The sequence below is a fragment of the Felis catus genome, chromosome A1 (assembly GCF_018350175.1).
Source record: "Felis catus isolate Fca126 chromosome A1, F.catus_Fca126_mat1.0, whole genome shotgun sequence".
In the NCBI taxonomy this organism is placed as follows: Eukaryota; Metazoa; Chordata; class Mammalia; order Carnivora; family Felidae; genus Felis; species Felis catus.
In genome coordinates this window covers 22,904,664-22,930,428 of record NC_058368.1, presented here as the reverse complement: position 1 = coordinate 22,930,428, position 25,765 = coordinate 22,904,664, and the positions used below count along the sequence as shown (strand labels likewise).

The 25,765-nt window shown below is 36.5% G+C and overlaps 1 protein-coding gene across 8 annotated transcripts in view; it reads left to right on the top strand.

Moving 5' to 3' along the window:
* The window catches only part of RB1 (RB transcriptional corepressor 1), a 181,641-nt gene that overhangs the window by 54,884 nt on the left and 100,992 nt on the right, over positions 1 to 25,765 (top strand). For all 8 annotated transcript variants that reach the window (XM_023251429.2, XM_045052794.1, XM_023251437.2 and 5 more), the window contains exons 7-12: positions 2,245 to 2,355; positions 3,936 to 4,078; positions 6,240 to 6,317; positions 9,142 to 9,251; positions 10,112 to 10,189; positions 12,827 to 12,914. In XM_023251429.2, the coding sequence (XP_023107197.2) occupies positions 2,245 to 2,355; positions 3,936 to 4,078; positions 6,240 to 6,317; positions 9,142 to 9,251; positions 10,112 to 10,189; positions 12,827 to 12,914 (608 nt within the window). The remainder of the gene's footprint in view (positions 1 to 2,244; positions 2,356 to 3,935; positions 4,079 to 6,239; positions 6,318 to 9,141; positions 9,252 to 10,111; positions 10,190 to 12,826; positions 12,915 to 25,765) is intronic.

Below are 25,765 nucleotides of genomic sequence, written 5' to 3'. Positions count from 1 at the left end.
CTTTATACTTGAAGGACCACTTGGCTGTCTATCCTATTTTTGTGTCATACTTGTTTTCCTCAGGACACTGTCTTATGGCATTAAACATTGCTATTAAAAAATTGGAGACTAGCTTAATTTCCGCCCCTTATTTACTTTTTTTTTTTTTTTCTTGAGAGATAGTGCGAGTGGGGGAGAGGCAGAGAGAAAGGGAGACACAGAATCCGAAGCAGGCTCCAGGCTCTGAGCTGTTGGCACAGGGCCTGATGCGAGACTTGAATTCACGGACTGTGAGATCATGACCTGAGCTGAAGTCAGATGCTTAACTGACTGAGCCACCCAGGTGCCCCCACTTATTTACTGTCTAAATACTTGATTTTTTTTTAAGTTTGAGGTTCATTATCTTAACTAGAATATCTCTTTTGTTTTTTATTATTCTGTATTAGTTTTCCTTGTAACACTATATCTCTTTTTAAACTGAAGGTCTGCACTTTATTTCAAAGAAATCTTAACATACTACATTTTTTCAAGTTTATTTTGAGAGAGAGAGAAAGCACAAGTGGGGGAGGGGCAGAGAGAGAATCCCAAGCAGGGTCAGCACTGCCAGCGCGGAGTCCAACGTGGGGCTTGAACCCATGAACCAGGAGATCACCAACTGAGCCACCCAGGAACCCTTCATGCACTACATTTTTAAATATTATTCTATTCAGTTAGGTGCTATTCTATTCTGTTTCAGGAACTTAGCTGTCTTATGTTGGATTGTTTTTGTCCTCCATATTTAGTATCTTTTCTCGTACTATTCTGATCTTTGGTCTTTTTCTTATGTATTAACTGTTTTTTGTCTCGAGCCTTTCTTCTGTTTTGAGCTAAACTGTGTTTGTAATGGTGTTATTTGGTCCTCAGTTTTTCCTTAGCTTTTCTAGCTCCTTATTTTTATATAACTTGTGCTTTTTATTTCTTAGTGCAAGGAGTCATAGGGCGTTTTCTTCTCGTATATTATCTTCCAGATTGGGTTCTCTGATTTTTTTCCCCTTCTTACATTGTGATTCTTTTATTTCTTTTCTTGTTTTATTTTCTGTACTGTGTTTGCATAACTGCTGTGTTTCTCATGCTCTCCCCCACCTCATGTTACTAGGACTTTTTGTAGGCAACCCTGACCTGATGTTCTAGTTTCTCTGTTGTGGTTGGTGTTTGATGTTCTGTTTTCTCTGATGTAGTGTGAATAAATCTCTTTTCACTCACTTTGCATTTTATCTTTGGCTCGTTGTATTCCCCAAAGAGCTACAATATGAGTAAAGCCTTTTTATTATATTTATTTTTAGTCGGGGTGAGGGAGAAAGTAGAGAATTTATCTAGAATGGTATGAGTCTTTGTTGTTCTGAGATTCTTGTTAGAATGAACTCTACAATAGAACATTTATAGTGATAATTACATCCTGTTTCCGTAACAGGATTGTGTTGGGATTCAGATTGGCCCCCAGTTCAGCACAATATACTGGAGTCTCTGTGTTTATCAGAAAGTTAGCTACCATTTACTTCCTCTCTTTTACCCTTCTCTCATCAGCAATTTCTGTGCCCTCCACGTAAGAGGAGGAAAAGATGAGGATACTCTGAGTCAGTATCTCTTAAATTTGGTGTTGGTACTGACACTTAGCCAGTACATGTTTTCCTTTAATTTCATTGGGTATTGGAGGAGGATTTGATCTGACTTCACTTGACCATTTTATGTATTTACTTACTTATTTAATGTTTACTTATTTTTGAGAGGGAGAGAGAGCGAGCATGAGTGGGGGAGGGGCAGAGAGAGAGAGAGAGAGAGACAGACAGACACAGAATCCAAAGGAGGCTCCAGCTCTGAGCTGTCAGCTCAGAGCCTGACATGGGACTTGAATTCACGAACTGTGAGATCATGACCTGAGCCAAAGTTGGATGCTTAACCAACTGAGCCACCCAGATGCTCCAGAAACAAAATGAATTTAGACATAGGGAATGAATTATAATAATAATAGCTAAATGTCAAATTCTCATGGTAGATTTATACTTCATTTATAATTTCATAACCTTTTATATATTTCATTTATATTTTATATGTTTCAAATCTTGAGTTTTTGTGAAACAAAAAATTTTAAGCTTTAATATGCCTTTAGTGACTCTTAAATAAATGAGTGTATGCATATGCCCATACCTACAATTTTCCCTGATTTAAAGATCTCAATCTCCCGTTTCTAGTCTGTTACTTTACAATGTGAACCTACTTTATTTTCAGGGGAAGTGTTACAAATGGAAGATGATCTCGTCATCTCATTTCAGTTAATGCTCTGTGTCCTTGATTATTTTATTAAACTCTCACCTCCTGCGTTGCTTAAAGAACCATATAGTAAGTATTTTAAATAATTTATGCACCTTCTACATCATTACTCAACAGTTGTTTATTTAATATCGACTAGGTCCAAAACATAGTTCTAGAGCTGAAGGGATGATAAAGAAATCAGACCTGGACTCTGCCCTCAAGTAGTATAAGGTATAGAAGTAGAGATAAGACAAGTAAGTAAGTAATCAGTATATTATCACTTTCTAAGTGATCTGGGTCAAAATATAGTAAATGCTATGAGAGTTCAAGCGACGAGAAAGCAGGGGAAGACCAAGGAAGACCATATCAAAGAGGTGGATATGAACTGAGTGTTGAAGAGTAGATAGCATTTGAGGGTAAACTTTTAATTACCTTTTTATTATGAAAATTCCAGATGAATATACAAAAGTAGACAGTAGTATAATAAGCCTCATGTACTTAATCACGTGCCTTCAGCATATAATTTATGGTCAACCAGGAACCCCATCTGCTGCCTAGTTGCATCAGCTATATTATTTTGAAGCACATCTTTGTATACCATTTCTTTCTTACAAATTTTAGTATGTATTTCTAAAAGGTAGTCTTTTTAAAAAGCATAGTGACTGTTAGCACACCTGAAAATCAATAGTGATTTCTAACCTAATACCACCAAATAACTAGTAAGTGTTCAGATTTTCACTTGCCTTTTAAAAGTGATTTTAAACTTTTTTTTTTTTTACAGGTTGACTAAATCAGAATCTAAATAAGATCTATACCTTATGACTGGTTGATACGCTTTTGAGACAAAAAAAACTTCCTTTTCTGTCTTTTTTTTTCTTATAACTGATTTATTAAGTAATTAGGTGGTTTATTCTGTGAAGCTTCACATGGTTTAATTTTTTCTGACTGCATTTTGTTGTATAGTTTAACATGTTCCTATATTCTCTCAATTTCCTGTAAGTTGGTGGTTAGGCCCGGAGGCAGTTAATACATTTTATATTTAGTCATTTGTAATCTCTTTTAATAGTTGAATCCATTTTCAGTTTAAATGGGGAATACTGAAAATACAGAAGATTTTTAAAAAATCACCCTTTATCATATAATACATATATATTAATATAATACATATATATTAATATTTACATATTAATATATATATTTTTAAAAGCATAATTTATTGTGGGTTTTGCTCAAACTTTAAAATTTTATTTATTTTTATACTATGTCTAGCAATTAAATCCATAAATACTTACTCTTTTTAAGACTCTCCAAGATAGGAAACCTTTTTTTCCCTTACAGACTGAGTAGGATACATTTTAGAGTAAGTTTATAAGTTGGCTATTTCCCTTGCCTTCTCCATATTTGCCTATAGGGCTTTACATCTTGTTTATAATTGTTTCTTTTTTGGCTGGTTGGGGGCAGAAGAGAATAGGGATGGCAAAAGCTATTATCAGTAAATAAAACAAATATTCAATAAACAGATGAGACTATTAGCCTTTTAATGAAGCCTAATAAATAAAAGTAGCAGAATGTTACCAAGATTATTTCTGATCCCCCGAGTTAGAATACTTCATTATTTTATACAGTGGAATGTGCAATTGTTCTTATCTAATTTACCATTTTTACAGAAACAGCTGTAATACCTTTTAATGGTTCACCTCGAACACCAAGGCGAGGTCAGAACAGGAGTGCACGGATAGCAAAACAACTAGAAAATGATACAAGAATTATTGAAGTTCTCTGTAAAGAACATGAATGTAATATAGATGAGGTAATTTAACTTCATGATTTCTTTAAAATGAAGTAGATTTAGATATAAGTTCTTCCTAACAGTATATACTTCTTTCGTGACAAGTTGCTTTTGTAATTAGTGCTAATTCTTTTGCAGCAAAATATTTAGAAAAAAATTACTTTTCATATTAAGTTACTTTGATTTTAAAGAGAGTGCCTCCCTTATTCAGGAATCACTGAAAGGTGCATCATTAAGGCAGTAGTTTTCAAATGAATTTGTTCTTTGATTCTTCTGTGGCTACTGATAATTCCTAAGTTTTAAAATACCCTGCAAGAAAATCCTGGTGTTAAGTAATATCAACATTAAATTGCTGTTCAGCCTATACACTCTTTCCAAATATTACACCAGATACTAATGGATGGTAGAGAATATACTTGAACATCCTGGAATTGCTTATGTTGTTCACAGAATCTGGGGTGTTGGAATTGGAAGGAATGTTAGAAACAATGTACTCAACCTCCTTTTAGTAATGAGTGAATGAGCTTCTAGAGATTGATAGCTAATTACTAACAGAGTCTAGATTTTGGTAAATCTGCTACCAGTTTCTCCTTTTAGTGTACAATGCTGTTTCTCTCATAGATTGTTATATTGTCCACAGTTCACTACTGCCAGATAGCTGTATGAAATGTTGCATCTTTGAAATTTCTCTGTCAACTGGGAAGGAATGGAGTATGATCTCAAAATTTAGTTTAAGAAGTGTTGGAATGATTTACCAAGATACCTAAATTCTAGTACTGTGGCTTTTGTCAGTTTTAGCAAAGATGCAGATGTATACCTGTGGATACAGATGTATCAACTTTATCCGTGTGTGTGTGTGTGTGTGTGTGTGTGTGTGTGTGTGTGTGTGGTGTGTGTGTGTGTTTTACTTTCTAGAATCACAAATAATCTGTTAATAAGCTGACAAATGTAGTTGAAATATTTTTTAACCCAGTCTATTGCTAAGTCCCTTAAGATAATGAACAGACATAAATACAGTTTGCTAATTTCTGGTTGTTAATTCTATGGATTTCAGAACTACTTATAAAATTTTATTTCTAAAATCAGGAATAAATGATTAAAATTTTTTCATTTTAAATAACTTCTGTAACTTAGAATATGGGAATGATTTTTAAAGTGTAGATGATTAAAAACTATGGTAGTCATTGACAGTCAATTGACAGTGGGTATTTACATATAATGTTTTTGGTTATATATTGATTAGTTACATTTATGGCTATATAATTATTGGTTAGTTAATACTAATTGGTTAGTTAAAACTACCTACCTTATAAATACTCCAGTTAAGTGGGAGTTAATTAAAAAACAAAAAGTATTACAAAAGCCAATTTTTATAACTTATATGTGAAGTAGAAGATATGAACTGATATTATTTCTACCTTAATATATGTAGACTTCAGATTTTGAGAAGTTAAATGAAAATAAGTAAGTTGTTTAAAATTTTGTAGCACACTGCAAGTGCACAACAGCCTGGAATATGACTCCAGGTTTCCTATTACAGTCTTTATTATCTATGTTAAATAAATGTAGGATGCTTTTGTATGAAAATGCATCATTCTACAAAATATTTTTATGTGATTTTGAATTGAATTATGGGGTATCCTTTATGTTTGTGAAATTATTTTCTTGTAAAAACAGGTTATTTTCCTAAATTTCTGCAAAAATACTTGACTGTTCCCTAAGCTAGCTATCATGATAAATATGAAGTGGCCTAAAAATATGCTTCAGGGAGAAATCAGAGATAGTAGGGAGAAGTAAAGCGTCTTGGCTTTGATGATACATTGGGTTTTAATTCCAGCTCTGCCACTTCCTAGCTGTGTAACTTTGGTCAAGTTGCCTAATTTTTTTGAGCCATCTTTTCATCATTTGTTAAATGCAGAATACTGAGATTGGTTTCAATGGGTTTTCTTCTTATAAATCCCATTTCATTAACAGTCCTCTACTCCACTTCCATTCTAGGACTTGAAATCTGCCTCACGTAAATTAAAAAGTAAATAATTGAATTAATTATAAATAAGTATCACATTAGGTTGAATGTAAGTCATTGATTAAAATGTCATTTAGCACTTTCATTCTAGTGTTAAAAGTGACAGACATTAAGGTTTTTCTTTTAATGGCTGTGTTGTAACTTTATCTTTTTCAGGTGAAAAATGTTTATTTCAAAAATTTCATACCTTTTATGAATTCTCTTGGAATTGTAGCTTCTAATGGACTTCCAGAGGTAGGAAGGAAAAATTAACTAATAAAAAGTTAATGTGTTTTGGGACTTTTGGGAGGAAGGAATAGCTGCCTAATTTCTTAAAGTTGCTTTGCTGTGTATTAAATATTTTTTGCCCAAGGAAAGAAATCTAAGTAGAATTGTGCTAAGCCAACTTTATATAAGTAACAGAAAAACCTTTTGAGTATATATTCAGATGTATAAATAAGCAGCATTTATAATTTTCACTAGAAGTTGATTTATACTGAAATTTTAAAAAATCAAAGTGTGGGCTTTTGGATTTCTGAAGGCCATTATATTTAAGTACAGTATAATTAAATATTCACAATCAAATTTTGATTCTGATTTGCTCTACATCCTTGAGCATAGGATCCATGGATTGATGCTATCAACATTATTGGCATTACTATATTATGGAGCATCTCTTTGGAATACTTTAAACTACTTAATTGAAAAGAAATTTGGTTGAAATGGCTGTGATTATATTGCAGAAATGTTTTACCTTAGTGGTGTGCCATCCATCTTTGTTTCTTTTCATATTTTGCCTCAAATATCTTGCTCTCCAATGAGAACAGAACAACCTAGAACTTTACGTGGTAAGATGTGGAGAAAAGAATGCTTAGATAAATGATGAAGAACAAGCACTCAGTGCTAAAGCAATGTTTTAGAAGCACCTGGTATTAGTTATCAAGACCAAAAGACATGGAATCAGATAGCTAGTCTGCTGATTCTACTCCCCAAATTGGTAGCTAGTCCTTGAATTAATAAACTTACTCATCCAACAATCATTTATTGAGTGCTTAATGTGTGCCAGGCATTGTGCTAGATATTATTCATTAGAGATTTAACTCACAGTCAACAAGGTCATAGTACGAAAAAGACAAAGAAATAGAACATTAGAGGAGTCTGCAAGAGTCTGATACAAGTCTGCACATGGTGCTGTGATATCCACCTAATCCAAAGTGGGGCAGATGGGTTTTGTGGAAAATTGTTTGGAGATGTGATTTCTGAAGTGAATAAGCTTTATGAGAAAGAAAGATATTTTCAGTGTTAGAAATTATAGATTCAAAGGGACAATAGTTTATGATAGTTTGGTCTGTTCAGTGAACTCCAGCTAATTTGTTAAGATTGGGATGCAGTGCAAAAGACACTAGAGAAGCAAGAAATGGGGTCAAATGTTGTATTACTGAGCTTTCTTATCAACTGATGTGCCAAAAAATAACCTGCTCACAGCTCTAAAGAATTTTGGACACTCATAGTAATTTTTATTCCTTCATTAGAAAGGATTACAGTTTTAGTAGAAATCCTAAAATAAACTTTACGCCAGCATTTTTTAAAAATGTTTGTTTATTTATTTATTTTGAGAGAGAGAGACAACGAGTGTGTGATTGGGGGAGGGGCAGAGAAAGAAGGAGCCAGAATCCCAAGCAGGCTCCACACTGCCAGTGCAGAGCCTGACATGGGGCTCGAACCCACGAACCATGAAATCATGACTCGAGCGGAAATCAAGAGTTGGATGCTTAACCCACTGAGCTACCCACACCCCCACCCCAGCATCTTTCTTAAATGGTTTTTTAATGTTTATTTATTTTTGAGACCGAGAATGAGTGGGGGAGGGGCAGAGACAGGGAGACACAGAATCCAAAGCTGGCTCCAGGCTTTGAGATGTCAGCACAGAGCCCCACGCCGGACTCCACTCGTAAACCACAAGATCATGACCTGAGCCGAAGTCAGATGTTCAACCCACTGATCCACCCAGGTGCCCCCAGCATCTTTCAAATAGCAGTAATAGCTGCCAGTCAATAAATGATTGATAATTAGCGCCTCACTAAGATAGGGCACAGTGATTGAACTTAATTAACATGAATAACTGTTCTACCTAAAAAACTTACATAGAAAAAAATTTACACTAGCTGGATTTCTTCCTACCACTCCTTTTAAAATGCAATTTTAGTTCTCTCAGGTTAGAAATATTTTGACTTTAAAAGTCATAGCAGAAGTCATGCCAAATAGTTATTTACTGGGCATTGGTTTTAATTATGTTTAGAAAATAATGAATCAGAACTTACAAAAGAATTACAGATTCTAACAAATGAAAAGGTATCTGAGATTAGGAATACATTGTGATACGTTAATTGGGCGGGGAGTTGGAATGCCACCAAAGAATTTAGAAAAGATAGGCAGAATGTGTAATCAGGAGTTTGTTATAATGTTTGAAAAATATTCTTTTTTTAATGTTTATTTATTTAGAGAGAGAGACAGAGAATGAATATGAGCAGAGGAGGGGCAGAGAGACAGGGAGACACAGAATTGGAAGCAGGCTCCAGACTCAGCTGTCAGCACAGAGCCTGTTGCAGGACTCGAACTCGCCAAATGTGAGATCATGACCTGAGCCAAAGTCGGATGCTTAACCAACTGAGCCACCCAGGCGCCCTGAAAAATATTCTTATATTCATAATCATAGTGGAAGATTAAAAGTGAGGGATATATGGGCTATTTGGAGCATCTTGGCAATTAAGTTGATTAAAATAATACTTACTTTTGTCTTACAGATCTGTCTCAGTACTATTTTGTGTTATTGGTGATCATTGTCTACAAAAAACTCTAATGAATGGGGTGCATGCATAAAATCCGTTTAAGATTAGAGTTAAAAAGATAGCAATTTTTTAATGTCACTTTTAGATATGCTCTATTACTGCATGTGAACTCTGTCTATATTATAAAATTGTATGCTGTACAAAGATTCTTTAATTAAATCTGTACTTCTGTGGACTAAGAGACGAAATGATATGAAAAGGATAATCACCAGTATTTTTTTTCTTTTGAGGTGGAAAGTCTCTCTAAACAATATGAAGAAATTTACCTTAAAAACAAAGATCTTGATGCAAGATTATTTCTGGATCATGATAAAACTCTTCAGGCTGATCCTATAGACAGGTATTGTACATGGTCTGTTTGTTGAGATGCTTTTGCTATAACATTATAGGTTGATATTGATACACGTAGGTTAAATAGGTTTTTGTTCAACTTTGTGATCTTTAAATATCATTTATAATAAGTTACTTCAAATGCCTTTCTATAAAGCTGATAAGCATATATTAACAAATAGAGATTTAATGTGAATTATTCTCTATAACAACTATTTTTTATTGAATATAATTTTTAAAATGTGCATGAAAAGAAAATTGTTGAAGTAATTAGTTTACTTAAGTAGTGGTCTCTCTTTCCCACCCTTTCATCTACTATTATTGCTTGGTTCTTTTTTTTAAATGTTAATACAAAAGTATATTCTCTTGAATTGTCATGTATAATCCTAAAATAGGAGTGATTGAGAGTAATTACAAAAAATTTATTATGTTTATGTCGTTAGCATGAAGTTTTTGAATATGTAACTGAAAATCTATATAATTTATAGGTTAAATACAGAATGTTTCAAGTTTAAGTCAAAGTAAGGTCTTTGGAAGGCGTAATGGTTAAGAAACTTAAGCTTTGATATTTTTTAATACTGAACAGCTTGGTTAGTAATACCATCTAGCATTTAGAGATAGCATCTAACTTTCACTTTTAAAAAATTGTTAATGAATTGGTGCACCTGTTTTTCATAAACCTAGTGGAAGAAAAACCCAACTTAAAAACAATGGTGAAAAAAATAAAATTTGACTTACTTAAACAGCTTTTGAATCGTCTGTTTCCTATCACTTGTTATTGACTTACCATTTTGTATGATGGTAATATACTGCTCTTTTGATTTATAAAGCACAAACTATATATTAATGACTTTGTTTATCATTACTTAGTTTTGAAATGCAGAGAACACCACGAAAAAGTAGCTCTGATGAAGAGGTGAATACGATGCTTCCGCAGACTCCAGTTAGGTATGAATTTTCTTTTGATTTTCACTGTTATTATTCTGTGCCTTATAGTCCTTTGGGTTTGTTCATTCTATTGTATATTTGTATATACACACGACAAACATATTGAGTGGTCTTTGCATGCCAGGTATTTTACTAGTTGCTGAGGATATGATTATTAGACATAGTTCTGTCTGTCCTTAAAGAATATAAGCTAGAGTGGGAATGTGTTCCATCTCAGTAAATAAAGAAGAAAAAGATGTATTATCCTTTGCTCTGCATAAACTTGGATTAGAAGCATTTTTCTGTCCTTTTCCTCACTTTCTACATCTAATCTCTTACCAAGTCTTGTTGAATCTACCTTTTAAATACCTCGAGTCCATCTCCTATTCTCCATTTGCAGTCTCACCACCCTTGTCCAAGATCTCTTTCTCTTTGTTTTGGATTTTTTTGCAGTAGCCTCCTAATTGATCTTGCTGTGTCTACTCTCCTCACTTTTCCTCTCTCCCCACCGCCAAATATATTCTCCAGAGAGCCCCAGAATAGTAATCTAGAAATGTGAGTCAGATCATGTTCACCATATTAAACCTTTGATTGCTTCCTGTTGCAGTTGAAATGCACATTCCTTGACAGTGCCTATAAGATCCAGCTTCTGTTGCCTCTCTCACCTCATCTTGTTGGCCTGCTCATGATGAACTAGCCAGTTTCCTGAATGCTTAAAGCTCTTCCTTTATACTTGAAGACCTTCACACTTGCTTTTCCCTCTTCCTGAAACTTGTCCTTTTTTTGCTTCTGAATTTCATGGTAGTAGTTTGCAAGGGGATGGACTAAGGAGGACATAGTGAGAAATTGACCTCTCAATGTGTCACAGTGGTTCTTAACCAAGGGTGCAAATTAGAATAACCTGACGAGGTATTTTTCTAAACTACACGTGCATAGACCTGATTACCATACACATAGTCAAAATCCCTGAACTGCTCTATAGCAGTAATTCAATTGAGAAATGCTGAATATCCAAGCCAAGAGTAGGCAGTCAAAATGAACAAGAACAGGTTTGATAAATATTTGATGAATATTTGATGAATAATATTCAGAATATTATTCATGAGGCATTTATGGGATATGAAGAAGTAGTAAGCAGAAGGATATAAGCTCTTACAGATTTGAGAATCATCAGGGAAAGTTAAAACCATAAAGAAAGATGAGGTTGCCTGAAGTAAAGGTATGTAATACCAAGAATGGCTAAGGGCTGAACCCTAAAGAATGCTAGCATTTAAGGACTAGATAGAAGTTAAAGAGAATGAGAAGGGGCCTCAGAGGATGAAGCCAAAAAAGCCAAGGGAGGGAGGGAATTTTAGGAAAGAGCAGGTGTTTGAGTGTCACATGTTTGAAGGAAATCGGGTATCAGAACAAGTGAGAAGGATCTTTTAGTTTTAGCAATTAGTTATTTGTGGCTTTAGTCAATGTGGCTTAAGTAGATTAGAGGATGTACAAGTTATAAAAGCAATAATGTTTGAAAGGTGAGAATGTACAAATATCAGTTGAGAGAGGTATAATGGTTCGGTGTAGAGGCAACTGGGTGGCTCAGTTGGTTAAGTGTCCGACTTCGGGTGAGGTCATGATCTCACAGTTCAGGAGTCTGAACCCCGTGTAGGGCTTTGTGCTGACAGAATGGAGCCTGCTTTAGATTCTCTGCCTCCTACTCTCTCTGCCCCTCCCCCACTCATGCATGCTCATTCTCTGTCCCTCTCAAAAATAAACAAACATTAAAAAATAAAAATAAAGCAAAATAAAATAAAAATGTTAAGTATTTATAAAAAAAATAGTTTGGTATAATAACAAAGATGATTCAAAGAAAAACCAGGGATGTTTGACATGTTTTTTCCTAAAAGAAAACTTTCACCAAAAGAGTTTAGAAGATATAAAGACAAGTTCTTTTTCCAAACTGAGTAATTCTTACTGAGGTTACAAAAAAGAGGAAGAAAATTCTCACTGAACATGTTCACTGAACAATATTTAAGGAACCTTTCAGCCATAAACATTCTATAGTTCTTTGCACTATTAAACAGTACCTATAGTAGCAATGTGCTACCATTCCAAAATTGGAACATTAGTATTTACTGTACAACACACACACACATAATTATAGCATTAAAGAAATCTTAAGGGACTGACCCAATTTTATGCTTTAACAGTGATGACTTCTAAAATGTTTGTTTCATCTTGAAAATCTTTGTAAAGTCATGTGTTTTTTCATTTGAGTTAGGGTATATGCTACTGTATTTGAAAAACTTTAATTGTAATGTTTTCTTAAATTACCATTTTGATAGCAGTTTATATGTGCTTTTCCTAAAATATCATTAGTTTTGCCAATTAATTGTGTACTGAAATGTAGTTTTATTCGTAAATAAACATATCAGTGTTTTTAATTATGATCTTAGTGATTATGAACATGTTCTTTCCTAAAGGTTTAAGTAAATGTAAGTCCTTGTAAATAACAGTACACTAAGGGCTTTGTAAAGTCTTATTTCAGAGAACTTCTTAAATATAAACAAGAAATAGTGAGTTTGAAGATTTAACTTGTGAAATAGATAAATAGATACATTTTATTTATTTGCTTTCCTTCATTGCTTAATATTTCTTCCTATTTTTTTTCTCTAGGACCGTTATGAATACTATTCAACAGTTAATGATGATCTTAAATTCAGCAAGTGATCAACCATCAGAAAATCTGATTTCCTATTTTAATGTAAGCAATAAATGAAACTTTGTTATTTTGATAAAGAAATTTAAAATTAGAAAAATTATTAAAAATACTGAATATTTTTTTAAACATCTCCCAACCAACATGCCCTTGTCTGTTATCTTATTTCTTGCTTTTTTGAAACCTCCAAATTAGATGTTGGTAGTACTGTTTCACTTAGTGCTATTTTTGGATTTTTTCACGTTTAATCTTTGCCTTGCTTGTTGACAAATTCTTTCTTGCAACTTAGACTTCATTTCTGATTTCATTTTCTTTCTTCTTCAGGTACATATTTTTTTGTTTTATTTTGTTTAAATCCAAGTTAGTTAACATATAATAATTTCAGTAGTAAAATTTAGTGATTCATCACTTACGTATATAACATCCAGTACTCATCCCAATAAATGCCTTCTTAATAACCATCACCCATTTAGCCCATCCCCCCTTCCCTCCAGCAACCCTCAGTTTGTTCTGTATTTAAGAGTCTCTTATGACTTGTCTCCCTCTCTGTTTTTATTTTTTCTCCCCTTCCCCTATGTTCATCTGTTGTGTTTCTTAAATTCCACATATGAGTGAAATCATATGATATTTATCTTTCTCTGGCTTACTTCTTTCACTTACCATAATACATTCTAGTTCTGTTGCAACTGGAAAGTGTCATTCTTCTTGATTGCCAAGTAGTGTTCCATTGTATGTATGATTTTATTTACATCTTCTTTATTCATCAGTCAATGGACATCTGGGCTCTCCCCATACTTTGGCTATTTGATAGTGCTGCTATAAACATTGGGGTGCACGTGCCCCTTTGAATCAGCATTTTTGTATCCTTTGGATAAATAGCTAGTAGTACAATTGCTGGATTGTAGAGTAACTCTATTTTTAATTTTTTGAGGAACCTCCATACTGTTCTCTACAGTGGCTATGCCAGTTTGCATTCCCACCAACAGTGCAGAAGTGTTCCCCTTTCTCTACATCCTCACCAACATCTGTCGTTGCCTGAGTTGTTAGCCATTCTGACAGGTGTGAGGTGGTATCTCATTATGGTTTTGATTTGTATTTCCCTGATGCTGAGTCATGTCGAGCATCTTTTCATGTGTCTGTTAGCCATCTGGATGTCTTCTTTGGAGAAGTGTCTATTCATGTCTTTTGCCTCTTGGTTAACTGGATTATTTGTTTTGTGGGTGTTGAGTTTGATTTTTTTAATAGATTTTGGATACTAACCCTTTATCTGATATGTCATTTGCAAGTATCTTCTCTCATTCTATCAGTTGCCTTTTAGTTTTGTTGATTGTTTCCTTCACTGTGCAGAAGTTTTTTATCTTGATAAGATCCCCATAGCTCATTTTTGCTTTTGTTTCCCTTGCCTTTGGAGTCAAGTAAGAAGTTGCTATGGCCAAGGTCAAAAGGTTGTTGTCTGTTTTCTCCTGTAGGATTTTGATGGTTTTCTGTCTTACACATAGGTTTTTCATCCATTTTGAGTTTATTTTTGTGTATAATGTGAGAAAATGGTTCAGGTTTATTTTTCTGCATGTCACTGTCCAGTTTTCCCAACACCATTTGCTGAAGAACTTTTTTCCATTGGATATTCTTTTCTGCTTTGCTGAAGATGCGTTGACCGTACATTTGTGGGTCCATTTCTGGGTTCTTTACTCTCTTCCATTGATCTATGTGTCAAATACATATTTAAATAATTTCCTCAGTGAGTGTCAGTTTGGGATGAACTTAAAAGGTTTGTGTTTTCTTTATTAAAATTTCTTTAGTCTTACTTTTTGTCAAGTAGTTTAGCTGAATCTTCAATTCTAGATATTTACTTTCTCTTAGAAGTTTGTAGATACTATTTTGCTATTTCCTGGCTCTCCTGATTACTGTTTAAGAAATCTGTGAATCTGACTGTTGTTTCATTATAGTTAGTGTATATTTTCTTTCTGACTGCTTTTAAGATCTTTTCTTTGAATGTGGTATTAGGATTTAACATTTACCATATCTCTATAGTCTTTTTTATCCTGTTTTCAGCCCATTTTTACTTACATTTCTTGTCTGAACTTGTGTGTATTGCAGTTCCCAATTCCTATAGACCTGAGTTTGACATCTGAAGGGCCCTTGCTGTGCAAAAACTAGAGACAGAATGAAATAATGAAAACTGGGGTGCCTGGGTGGCTTAGTGGGTTGAGCGTCCGACTTCAGCTCAGGTCATGATCTCACAGCTCGTGAGTTCGAGCCCCGTGTTGGGCTCTGTGCTGACAGCTCAGAGCCTGGAGCCTGTTTCAGATTCTGTGTCTCCCTCTCTGTCTCTGACCCTCCCCCATTCATGCTCTGTCTCTCTCTGTCTCAAAAGTAAATAAACGTTAAAAAAAATTAAAAAAAAAAAAGAAATAATGAAAACTAATGTGTACGTTGCTTGCTTGCTTCTTCACTCCTTATTTAAATTTAAATAAAGGTTAGGATTCACAGAAATGCTCATCCATGGAAATTGGATAAGGCCAAGAGAATTATTACAATTTGCCATATTCCAATAACTCTGTGCGCTGTATGGTTAACATTTTTTTTTAATTTTTTTTTTAACATTTATTTATTTTTGAGACAGAGACAGAGCATGAACGGGAGAGGGGCAGAGAGAGAGGGAGACACAGAATCGGAAGCAGGCTCCAGGCTCTGAGCCATCAGCCCAGAGCCTGATGCGGGGCTCGAACTCATGGATCGCGAGATCGTGACCCGAGCTGAAGTCGGACGCTTAACCGACTGAGCCACCCAGGCGCCCCTGTATGGTTAACATTTAATACCGTGACCTGCCTGTGGCTTTGTCATACTCTGTTGTCATCTTCTTGCTTATATGCCCCCCATGAATTAACAAAGTATTTTGTCATCATATTCATAATTGTGTTGGCTCAGAACTGATTTTGTTTATCCAAATTGCTTGAAGTTGCTTTTATATGTGGATTATCTGTAGCACAAGAATATTTCCCAAAAATAGCTACTCAGTTACTTAGAACTTTTAAAAGAAATAATGATAGAAGTTAAAAGAATGATAATCTCTTTGTTCTGTTTTTAAAAATGTTTATTTTTGAGAGGGGGACGGGAGGGACAGACAGAGGGGGACAGAGGATATGAAGTGGGCTCTGTGGTGACAGTAGAGAGGCCAGTGAGGGACTCGAACCCACGAACCGGGAGATTGTGACCTGAGCTGAAGTCAGACGCTTAACCAACTGAGCCACCCAGGCGTCCCTGTTCTCTTATTTTTATTTCAAGTTTTTATTTAAATTCTAGTTAGTTAGCATATCTGGTAAAATTGGTTGCATGTGTAGAATTTAGTGATTCATCTCTGACATTAACACCCAGTGCTCATCTCAAGTGCCTTCCTTAATGCCCATCACCCATTTAGCCCATCCCATCACCCAGCACCACTCCAGCTACCCTTTTTGTTCTCTATAGTTGAGACTCGTCTGGTTTGCTTCTCTCTCTCTCTCCCCCCCCCCCACCCGTCTCTCGTTTTCCCCCAATAATCTATCTTCTCAAATTCATTTTGAATATTTCCTCTAACATTTTGAGTATGTAGGAGCTCTTTTTTTATTTTACAATATTTTAGTTTGGCAGAATATTCTACCTCGGGCATTCTCTGGAGCTCAATGTAAAGTTTAACATTAAATGAAGCTTAACAGCCTAACTGCATTTTTTCCTATCTAGATTGCAAATTGCTTACCTTAAGAGCATGTTTTGAGGATCACTAAGTTCTTCTTTGAGTTTATGTCTTTATTAGTTCAGGTTTCTTTATTTTTATAATGAATGACATCTTCTGTAAGTAAAATCTTAGAAGTTGTAGGCATTTAAGTGAATGTTTTGGCAACAGTGACTTTATTTTTTTTAATTAATTAATTTTTTAAATTTACATTCAAATTACTTATCATAGGGGCGCCTGGGTGGCGCAGTCGGTTGAGCGTCCGACTTCAGCCAGGTCACAATCTCGCGGTCCGTGAGTTCGAGCCCCGCGTCGGGCTCTGGGCTGATGGCTCAGAGCCTGGAGCCTGTTTCCGATTCTTTGTCTCCCTCTCTCTCTGCCCCTCCCCCATTCATGCTCTGTCTCTCTCTGTCCCAAAAATAAACGTTGAAAAAAAAATTACTTATCATATAGTGCAACAATGATTTCAGGAGTAGATTCCTTAATGCCCCTTACCCATTTAGCCCATCCCCTCCTTGCACAACCCCTCCAGTAACTCTCTGTTTGTACTCCATATGTAAGTCTCTTAGGTTTTGTCCCCCTCCCTGTTTTTATATTATTTTTGCTTCCATTCCCTTATGTTCATCTGTTTTGTATCTTAAACCCTCATATGAGTGAAGTCATATGGTATTTGTCTTTCTCTGACTAATTTTGCTTAGCATAATACCTTCCAGTTCCATCCACGTAGTTGCAAATGGCAAGATTTCATTCTTTTTGATTAACAAGTAATACTCCATTGTGTATATATACCACATTTTCTTTATCCATTCATCCATTGATGGACATTTGGGCTCTTTCTTGGCTATTGATAGTGCTGCTGTAAACATTGGGGTGCATGTGTCCCTTCGAAACAGCATACCTGTATCCGTTGGATAAATACCTAGTAGTGCAATGGTTGGGTCATAGGGTAGTTCTATTTTTAATTTTTTGAGGAACCTCCATACTGTTCTCCACAGTGACTGTACCAGTTTGCATTCTCATCAGCAGTGCACAAGAGATCCTTTCTCTTCATCCTCACCAGCATCTGTTGTTGCCTGAGTTGTTAATGTTAGCCATCCTGACAGGGGTGAGGTGGTATCTCGTTGCGGTTTTGATTTGTATTTCCCTGATGCTGAGTGATGTTGAGCATTTTTTCATGTGTCGGTTGGCTATCTGAATGTCTTCTTTGGAGAAGTATCTATTCATGTTTTTTGCCCGTTTTTTGGGTGTTGAGTTTGATAAGTTCTTTATAGATTTTGGATACTAACCCTTTATCTGATACGTCTTTTGCAAATATCTTCTTCCATTCTGTTGGTTGCCTTTTAGTTTTGCTGATTGTTTCCTTCAATGTACAGAAGCTTTTTATTTTGATGAGGTCCCAATAGTTCATTTTTGCTTTGGATTCCCTTGCATCTGGAAACCTGTTGAGTAAGAAGTTGCTGTGGCCAAGATCATAGAGGTTTTTGCCTGCTTTCTCCTCGAGGATTTTGATGGCTTCCTGTCTTACATTGAGGTCTTTCATCCATTTTGAGTTTATTTTTGTGTATGGTGTAAGAAAGTGGTCCAGGTTCATTTTTCTGCATGTCACTGTCCAGTTTTCCCAGCACCACTTGCTGAAGAGACTGTCTTTATTCCATTGTATTATTTCCTACTTTGCCAAAGATTAGTTGGCCATACGTTTGTGGGTCCATTTCTGGGTTTTCTGTTCTGTTCCACTGATCTGAGTGTTTGTTTTTGTGCCAGGCAACAATGACTTTATGACAGGAGAGGCTTCTTTGTTATTGTTTCTAACATATGTGTGCTGTTTTCTTTCCCAAAGAATTATTGATTTTATAGAATGTGAAATTTTTGAATGACAGTGTTCATATTTTATTTATTTATTTTTTAGAGGTGAGGGTAGAAAGTGAGTGAATAGGGGAGGGGCAGAGGGAGAGAGTTTTTTTTTTTTTTAATGTTTATTTATTGTGAGAAAGAGGGAAAGACAGCATGATCAGGGAAGGGGTAGAGAACGAGAATCCCAAGCAGGCTCCACATTGTCAGTGCAGAGCCTAAGGTGGGGCTATATCTCACAAACCATGAGATCCTGATCTGAGCTGAAATTAAGAGGCAGATGCTCAACAGACTGAGCCACCCAGGCACCTCAGGAGAGAATCTTAAGAAGTCTGCATGCCCAGTGTGAGCCCAATGCAGGACTCCATCTTGCGACCTACCATGAAATCATGATCTGAGCTGAAATCGAGAGTCAGATGCTTACCCAGGTGCTCCAGTGTTCATATTTCAAAGAAAGGTATAATTAAGCTTGGTTTTAGAAAGCTTATTTTGTTTCACTCTTTTTTTATTTAAATTTTTGTTAGTTCACATACAGTGCAGTATTGGTTTCAGAAGTAGAATTCAGTGATTTATTGCTTCCATACATCCAGTGATAATCACAAGAAGTGACCTCCTTAGTACCCATTACCCATCTAGTTTGTCTCCTATACCTTCCTCTGTCAATCCTGTTCTCTGTGATTAAGAGTCTCTGGTGGTTTGGTGCAGCCACTCTGGGAGACAGTATGAAGGTTCCTCAGAAGATTAAAAATACAACTACCCTATGAGCCAGCAATTGCACTATTAGGTATTTATCCAAACAACACAAAAAAGCTGATCTGAACCCCAATGTTTATAGCAGCGCTATCAACAATAGCTAAATTATGGAAAGAGCCCAAATGTCCATCAACTGACGAATGGATAAAGATGTGGTGTATTTATACACAGGATATTACTCGGTGATGAAAAGGAATGAAATCTTGCCATTTGCAACAGTGTGGATGGAACCAGAATGTATTAATGCTAAGCAAAATAAGTCAAAGACAAACATCACATGATTTCACTCATAGGTAGAATTTAAGAAACACAACAAATGAACATAAGGAAAGGGATGGAAAGATAAGATGAAAACAGAGGGAGACAAACTATAAGAGACTCTTAAATGTAGAGAACAAACTGAGGGTTGCTGGAGGGTAGGTGAATGGGGGGATGAGCTAAACGGGTGATGGGCATTAAGGAGGGTGCTTGTTGGGATGAGACCTGGGTGTTTCATGTAAGTGATGAAACTCTGGGTTCTACTCCTGATACCGATACTATGCTGTAGGCTAACTAACTTGCATTTAAACTAAAAAAAAATAAAGCATTGTCAATAAAAAAAATAAGAGACTGCTGTGGTTTGTTTCACTCTCTTCTATCCTCCCATTCCCATATGCATAATACATTCTAGCTCCATTCATACTGCTACAAATGGCAATATTTCAATCTTTTTGATGGCTGTGTAATATTCCTATGTATATGTGCATGCGTGTGTGTGTGTGTGTGTGTGTGTGTGTGTGTGTGTGTATGTGTGTGTGTATACCACATCTTCTGTATCCATTCATCAGTAGATGGACATTGGGTTATCTCCATAGTTTGGCTATTGTTGATAATGCTGCTGGGAACATTTGGGTGCATGTATCCCTTTGAATCTATTTTGTATCCTTTGGGTAAATACCTAACAGTGCAATTGCTGGGTTGTGGGGTATTTCTGTTTTTAACTTTTTGAGGAACTACATACTGTTTTTCAGAGTGGCTGCACCAGTTTGCATTCCCACCAACAGTGCAAGAGGATTCCCCTTTGTCCACATCCTTGCCAACATCTGTCGTTTCCTGAGTTGTTAATGTTAGCCACTCTCACTGGTGTGAAATGGTATCTTAATGTGGTTTTGATACGCATTTCCGTGATGATGAATGATGTTGAGCATCTTTTCATGTGTCTGTTAGCCATCTGGATGTCTTCTTTGGAGAAGTGCCTATTCATGTTTTCTGCCCATTTCTTTTTTTTTTTTTAATATGAAATTTATTGACAAATTGGTTTCCATACAGCACCCAGTGCTCATCCCAAAAGGTGCCCTCCTCAATACCCATCACCCACCCTCTCCTCCCTCCCACCCCCCATCAACCCTCAGTTTGTTCTCAGTTTTTGAGAGTCTCTTATGCTTTGGCTCTCTCCCACTCTAACTTGTTTTTTTTTTTCCTTCCCCTCCCCCATGGGTTCCTGTTAATTTCTCAGGGTCCACATAAGAGTGAAACCATATGGTATCTGTCTTTCTCTGTATGACTTATTTTTTTTTTTTTAATTTTTTTTTCAACGTTTTTATTTATTTTTGGGACAGAGAGAGACAGAGCATGAATGGGGGAGGGGCAGAGAGAGAGGGAGGCACAGAATCGGAAACAGGCTCCAGGCTCTGAGCCATCAGCCCAGAGCCTGACGCGGGGCTCGAACTCACGGACTGTGAGATCGTGACCTGGCTGAAGTCGGACGCTTAACCGACTGCGCCACCCAGGCACCCCATCTGTATGACTTATTTCACTTAGCATCACACTCTCCAGTTCCATCCACGTTGCTACAAAAGGCCATATTTCATTTTTTCTCATTGCCACGTAGTACTCCATTGTGTATATAAACCACAATTTCTTTATCCATTCATCAGTTGATGGACATTTAGGCTCTTTCCATAATTTGGCTATTGTTGAGAGTGCTGCTATGAACATTGGGGTACAAGTGGCCCTATGCATCAGTACTCCTGTATCCCTTGGATAAATTCCTAGCAGTGCTATTGCTGGGTCATAGGGTAGGTCTATTTTTAATTTTCTGAGGAACCTCCACACTGCTTTCCAGAGCGGCTGCACCAATTTGCATTCCCACCAACAGTGCAAGAGGGTTCCCGTTTCTCCACATCCTCTCCAGCATCTATAGTCTCCTGATTTGTTCATTTTGGCCACTCTGACTGGCGTGAGGTGATACCTGAGTGTGGTTTTGATTTGTATTTCCCTGATAAGGAGCGACGCTGAACATCTTTTCATGTGCCTCTTGGCCATCCGGATGTCTTCTTTAGAGAAGTGTCTATTCATGTTTTCTGCCCATTTCTTCACTGGGTTATTTGTTTTTCGGGTGTGGAGTTTGGTGAGCTCTTTATAGATTTTGGATACTAGCCCTTTGTCCGATATGTCATTTGCGAATATCTTTTCCCATTCCGTTGGTTGCCTTTTAGTTTTGTTGGTTGTTTCCTTTGCTGTGCAGAAGCTTTTTATCTTCATAAGGTCCCAGTAATTCACTTTTGCTTTTAATTCCCTTGCCTTTGGGGATGTGTCGAGTAAGAGATTGCTACGGCTGAGGTCAGAGAGGTCTTTTCCTGCTTTCTCCTCTAAGGTTTTGATGGTTTCCTGTCTCACATTTAGGTCCTTTATCCATTTTGAGTTTATTTTTGTGAGTGGTGTGAGAAAGTGGTCTAGTTTCAACCTTCTGCATGTTGCTGTCCAGTTCTTCCAGCACCATTTGTTAAAGAGGCTGTCTTTTTTCCATTGGATGTTCTTTCCTGCTTTGTCAAAGATGAGTTGGCCATACGTTTGTGGGTCTAGTTCTGGGGTTTCTATTCTATTCCATTGGTCTATGTGTCTGTTTTTGTGCCAATACCATGCTGTCTTGATGATGACAGCTTTGTAGTAGAGGCTAAAGTCTGGGATTGTGATGCCTCCTGCTTTGGTCTTCTTCTTCAAAATTCCTTTGGCTATTCGGGGCCTTTTGTGGTTCCATATGAATTTTAGGATTGCTTGTTCTAGTTTCGAGAAGAATGCTGGTGCAATTTTGATTGGGATTGCATTGAATGTGTAGATAGCTTTGGGTAGTATTGACATTTTGACAATATTTATTTTTCCAATCCATGAGCAGGGAATGTCTTTCCATTTCTTTAAATCTTCTTCAATTTCCTTCATAAGCTTTCTATAGTTTTCAGCATACAGATCCTTTACATCTTTGGTTAGATTTATTCCTAGGTATTTTATGCTTCTTGGTGCAATTGTGAATGGGATCAGTTTCTTTATTTGTCTTTCTGTTGCTTCATTGTTAGTGTATAAGAATGCAACTGATTTCTGTACATTGATTTTGTATCCTGCAACTTTGCTGAATTCATGTATCAGTTCTAGTAGACTTTTGGTGGAGTCTATCTGATTTTCCATGTATAATATCATGTCATCTGCAAAAAGCGAAAGCTTGACTTCATCTTTGCCAATTTTGATGCCTTTGATTTCCTTTTGTTGTCTGATTGCTGATGCTAGAACTTCCAGCACTATGTTAAACAACAGCGGTGAGAGTGGGCATCCTTGTCGTGTTCCTGATCTCAGGGAAAAAGCTCTCAGTTTTTCCCCGTTGAGGATGATGTTAGCTGTGGGCTTTTCATAAATGGCTTTTATGATCTTTAAGTATGTTCCTTCTATCCCGACTTTCTCAAGGGCTTTTATTAAGAAAGGGTGCTGGATTTTGTCAAAGGCCTTTTCTGCATCGATTGACAGGATCATATGGTTCTTCTCTTTTTTTTTGTTAATGTGACATATCACGTTGATTGATTTGCGAATGTTGAACCGGCCCTGCATCCCAGGAATGAATCCCACTTGATCATGGTGAATAATTCTTTTTATATGCCGTTGAATTCGATTTGCTAGTATCTTATTGAGAATTTTTGCATCCATATTCATCAGGGATATTGGCCTGTAGTTCTCTTTTTTTACTGGGTCTCTGTCTGGTTTAGGAATCAAAGTAATACTGGCTTCATAGAATGAGTCTGGAAGTTTTCCTTCCCTTTCTATTTCTTGGAATAGCTTGAGAAGGATAGGTATTATCTCTGCTTTAAACGTCTGGTAGAACTCCCCTGGGAAGCCATCTGGTCCTGGACTCTTATTTGTTGGGAGATTTTTGATAACCGATTCAATGTCTTCGCTGGTTATGGGTCTGTTCAAGCTTTCTATTTCCTCCTGGTTGAGTTTTGGAAGAGTGTGGGTGTTCAGGAATTTGTCCATTTCTTCCAGGTTGTCCAATTTGTTGGCATATAATTGTTCATAGTATTCCCTGATAATTGTTTGTATCTCTGAGGGATTGGTTGTAATAATTCCATTTTCATTCATGATTTTATCTATTTGGGTCATTTCCCTTTTCTTTTTGAGAAGCCTGGCTAGAGGTTTGTCAATTTTGTTTATTTTTTCAAAAAACCAACTCTTGGTTTCGTTGATCTGCTCTACAGTTTTTTTAGATTCTATATTGTTTATTTCTGCTCTGATCTTTATTATTTCTCTTCTTCTGCTGGGTTTAGGCTGCCTTTGCTGTTCTGCTTCTAGTTCCTTTAGGTGTGCTGTTAGATTTTGTATTTGGGATTTTTCTTGTTTCTTGAGATAGGCCTGGATTGCAATGTATTTTCCTCTCAGGACTGCCTTCGCTGCGTCCCAAAGCGTTTGGATTGTTGTATTTTCATTTTTGTTTGTTTCCATATATTTTTTAATTTCTTCTCTAATTGCCTGGTTGACCCACTCATTCGTTAGTAGGGTGTTCTTTAACCTCCATGCCTTTGGAGGTTTTCCAGACTTTTTCCTGTGGTTGATTTCAAGCTTCATAGCATTGTGGTCTGAAAGTATGCATGGTATAATTTCAATTCTTGTAAACTTATGAAGGGCTGTTTTGTGACCCAGTATATGATCTATCTTGGAGAATGTTCCATGTGCACTCGAGAAGAAAGTATATTCTGTTGCTTTGGGATGCAGAGTTCTAAATATATCTGTCAAGTCCATCCGATCCAATGTCTCATTCAGGGCCCTTGTTTCTTTATTGACCGTGTGTCTAGATGATCTGTCCATTTCTGTAAGTGGGGTGTTAAAGTCCCCTGCAATTACCACATTCTTATCAATAAGGTTGCTTATGTTTATGAGTAATTGTCTTATATATTTGGGGGCTCCGGTATTCGGCGCATAGACATTTATAATTGTTAGCTCTTCCTGATGGATAGACCCTGTAACTATTATATAATGTCCTTCTTCATCTCTTGTTACAGCCTTTAATTTAAAGTCTAGTTTGTCTGATATAAGTATGGCTACTCCAGCTTTCTTTTGGCTTCCAGTAGCATGATAAATAGTTCTCCATCCCCTCACTCTCAATCTAAAGGTGTCCTCAGGTCTAAAATGAGTCTCTTGTAGACAGCAAATAGATGGGTCTTGTTTTTTTATCCATTCTGATACCCTGTGTCTTTTGGTTGGCACATTTAATCCATTTACATTCAGTGTTATTATAGAAAGATATGGGTTTAGAGTCATTGTGATGTCTGTATGTTTTATGCTTGTAGTGATGTCTCTGGGACTTTGTCTCACAGGGTCCCCCTTAGGATCTCTTGTAGGGCTGGTTTAGTGGTGACAAATTCCTTCAGTTTTTGTTTGTTTGGGAAGACCTTTATCTCTCCTTCTATTCTAAATGACAGACTTGCTGGATAAAGGATTCTCGGCTGCATATTTTTTCTGTCTAGCACCCTGAAAATCTCGTGCCAATTCTTTCTGGCCTGCCAAGTTTCAAAAGAGAGATCAGTCACGAGTCTTATAGGTCTCCCTTTATATGTGAGGGCACGTTTACCCCTTGCTGCTTTCAGAATTTTGTCTTTATCCTTGTATTTTGCCAGTTTCACTATGATATGTCGTGCAGAAGATCGATTCAAGTTACGTCTGAAGGGAGTTCTCTGTGCCTCTTGGATTTCAATGCCTTTTTCCTTCCCCAGTTCAGGGAAGTTCTCAGCTATTATTTCTTCAAGTACCCCTTCAGCACCTTTCCCTCTCTCTTCCTCCTCTGGGATACCAATTATACGTATATTATTTCTTTTTAGTGTATCACTTAGTTCTCTAATTTTCCCCTCATACTCCTGGATTTTTTTTATCTCTCTTTTTCTCAGCTTCCTCTTTTTCCATAACTTTATCTTCTAGTTCACCTATTCTCTCCTCTGCCTCTTCAAGCCGAGCTGTGGTGGTTTCCATTTTGTTATGCATTTCGTTTAAAGTGTTTTTCAGCTCCTCGTGACTGTTCCTTAGTCCCTTGATCTCTGTAGCAAGAGATTCTCTGCTGTCCTGTATACTGTTTTCAAGCCCAGCGATTAATTTTATGACTATTATTCTAAATTCACTTTCTGTTATATTATTTAAATCCTTTTTGATCAGTTCATTAGCTGTTGTTATTTCCTGGAGATTCTTCTGAGGGGAATTCTTCCGCTTGGTCATTTTGGATAGTCCCTGGCGTGGTGAGGACCTGCAGGGCACTTCCCCTGTGTTGTGGTGTATAACTGGAATTGGTGGGCAG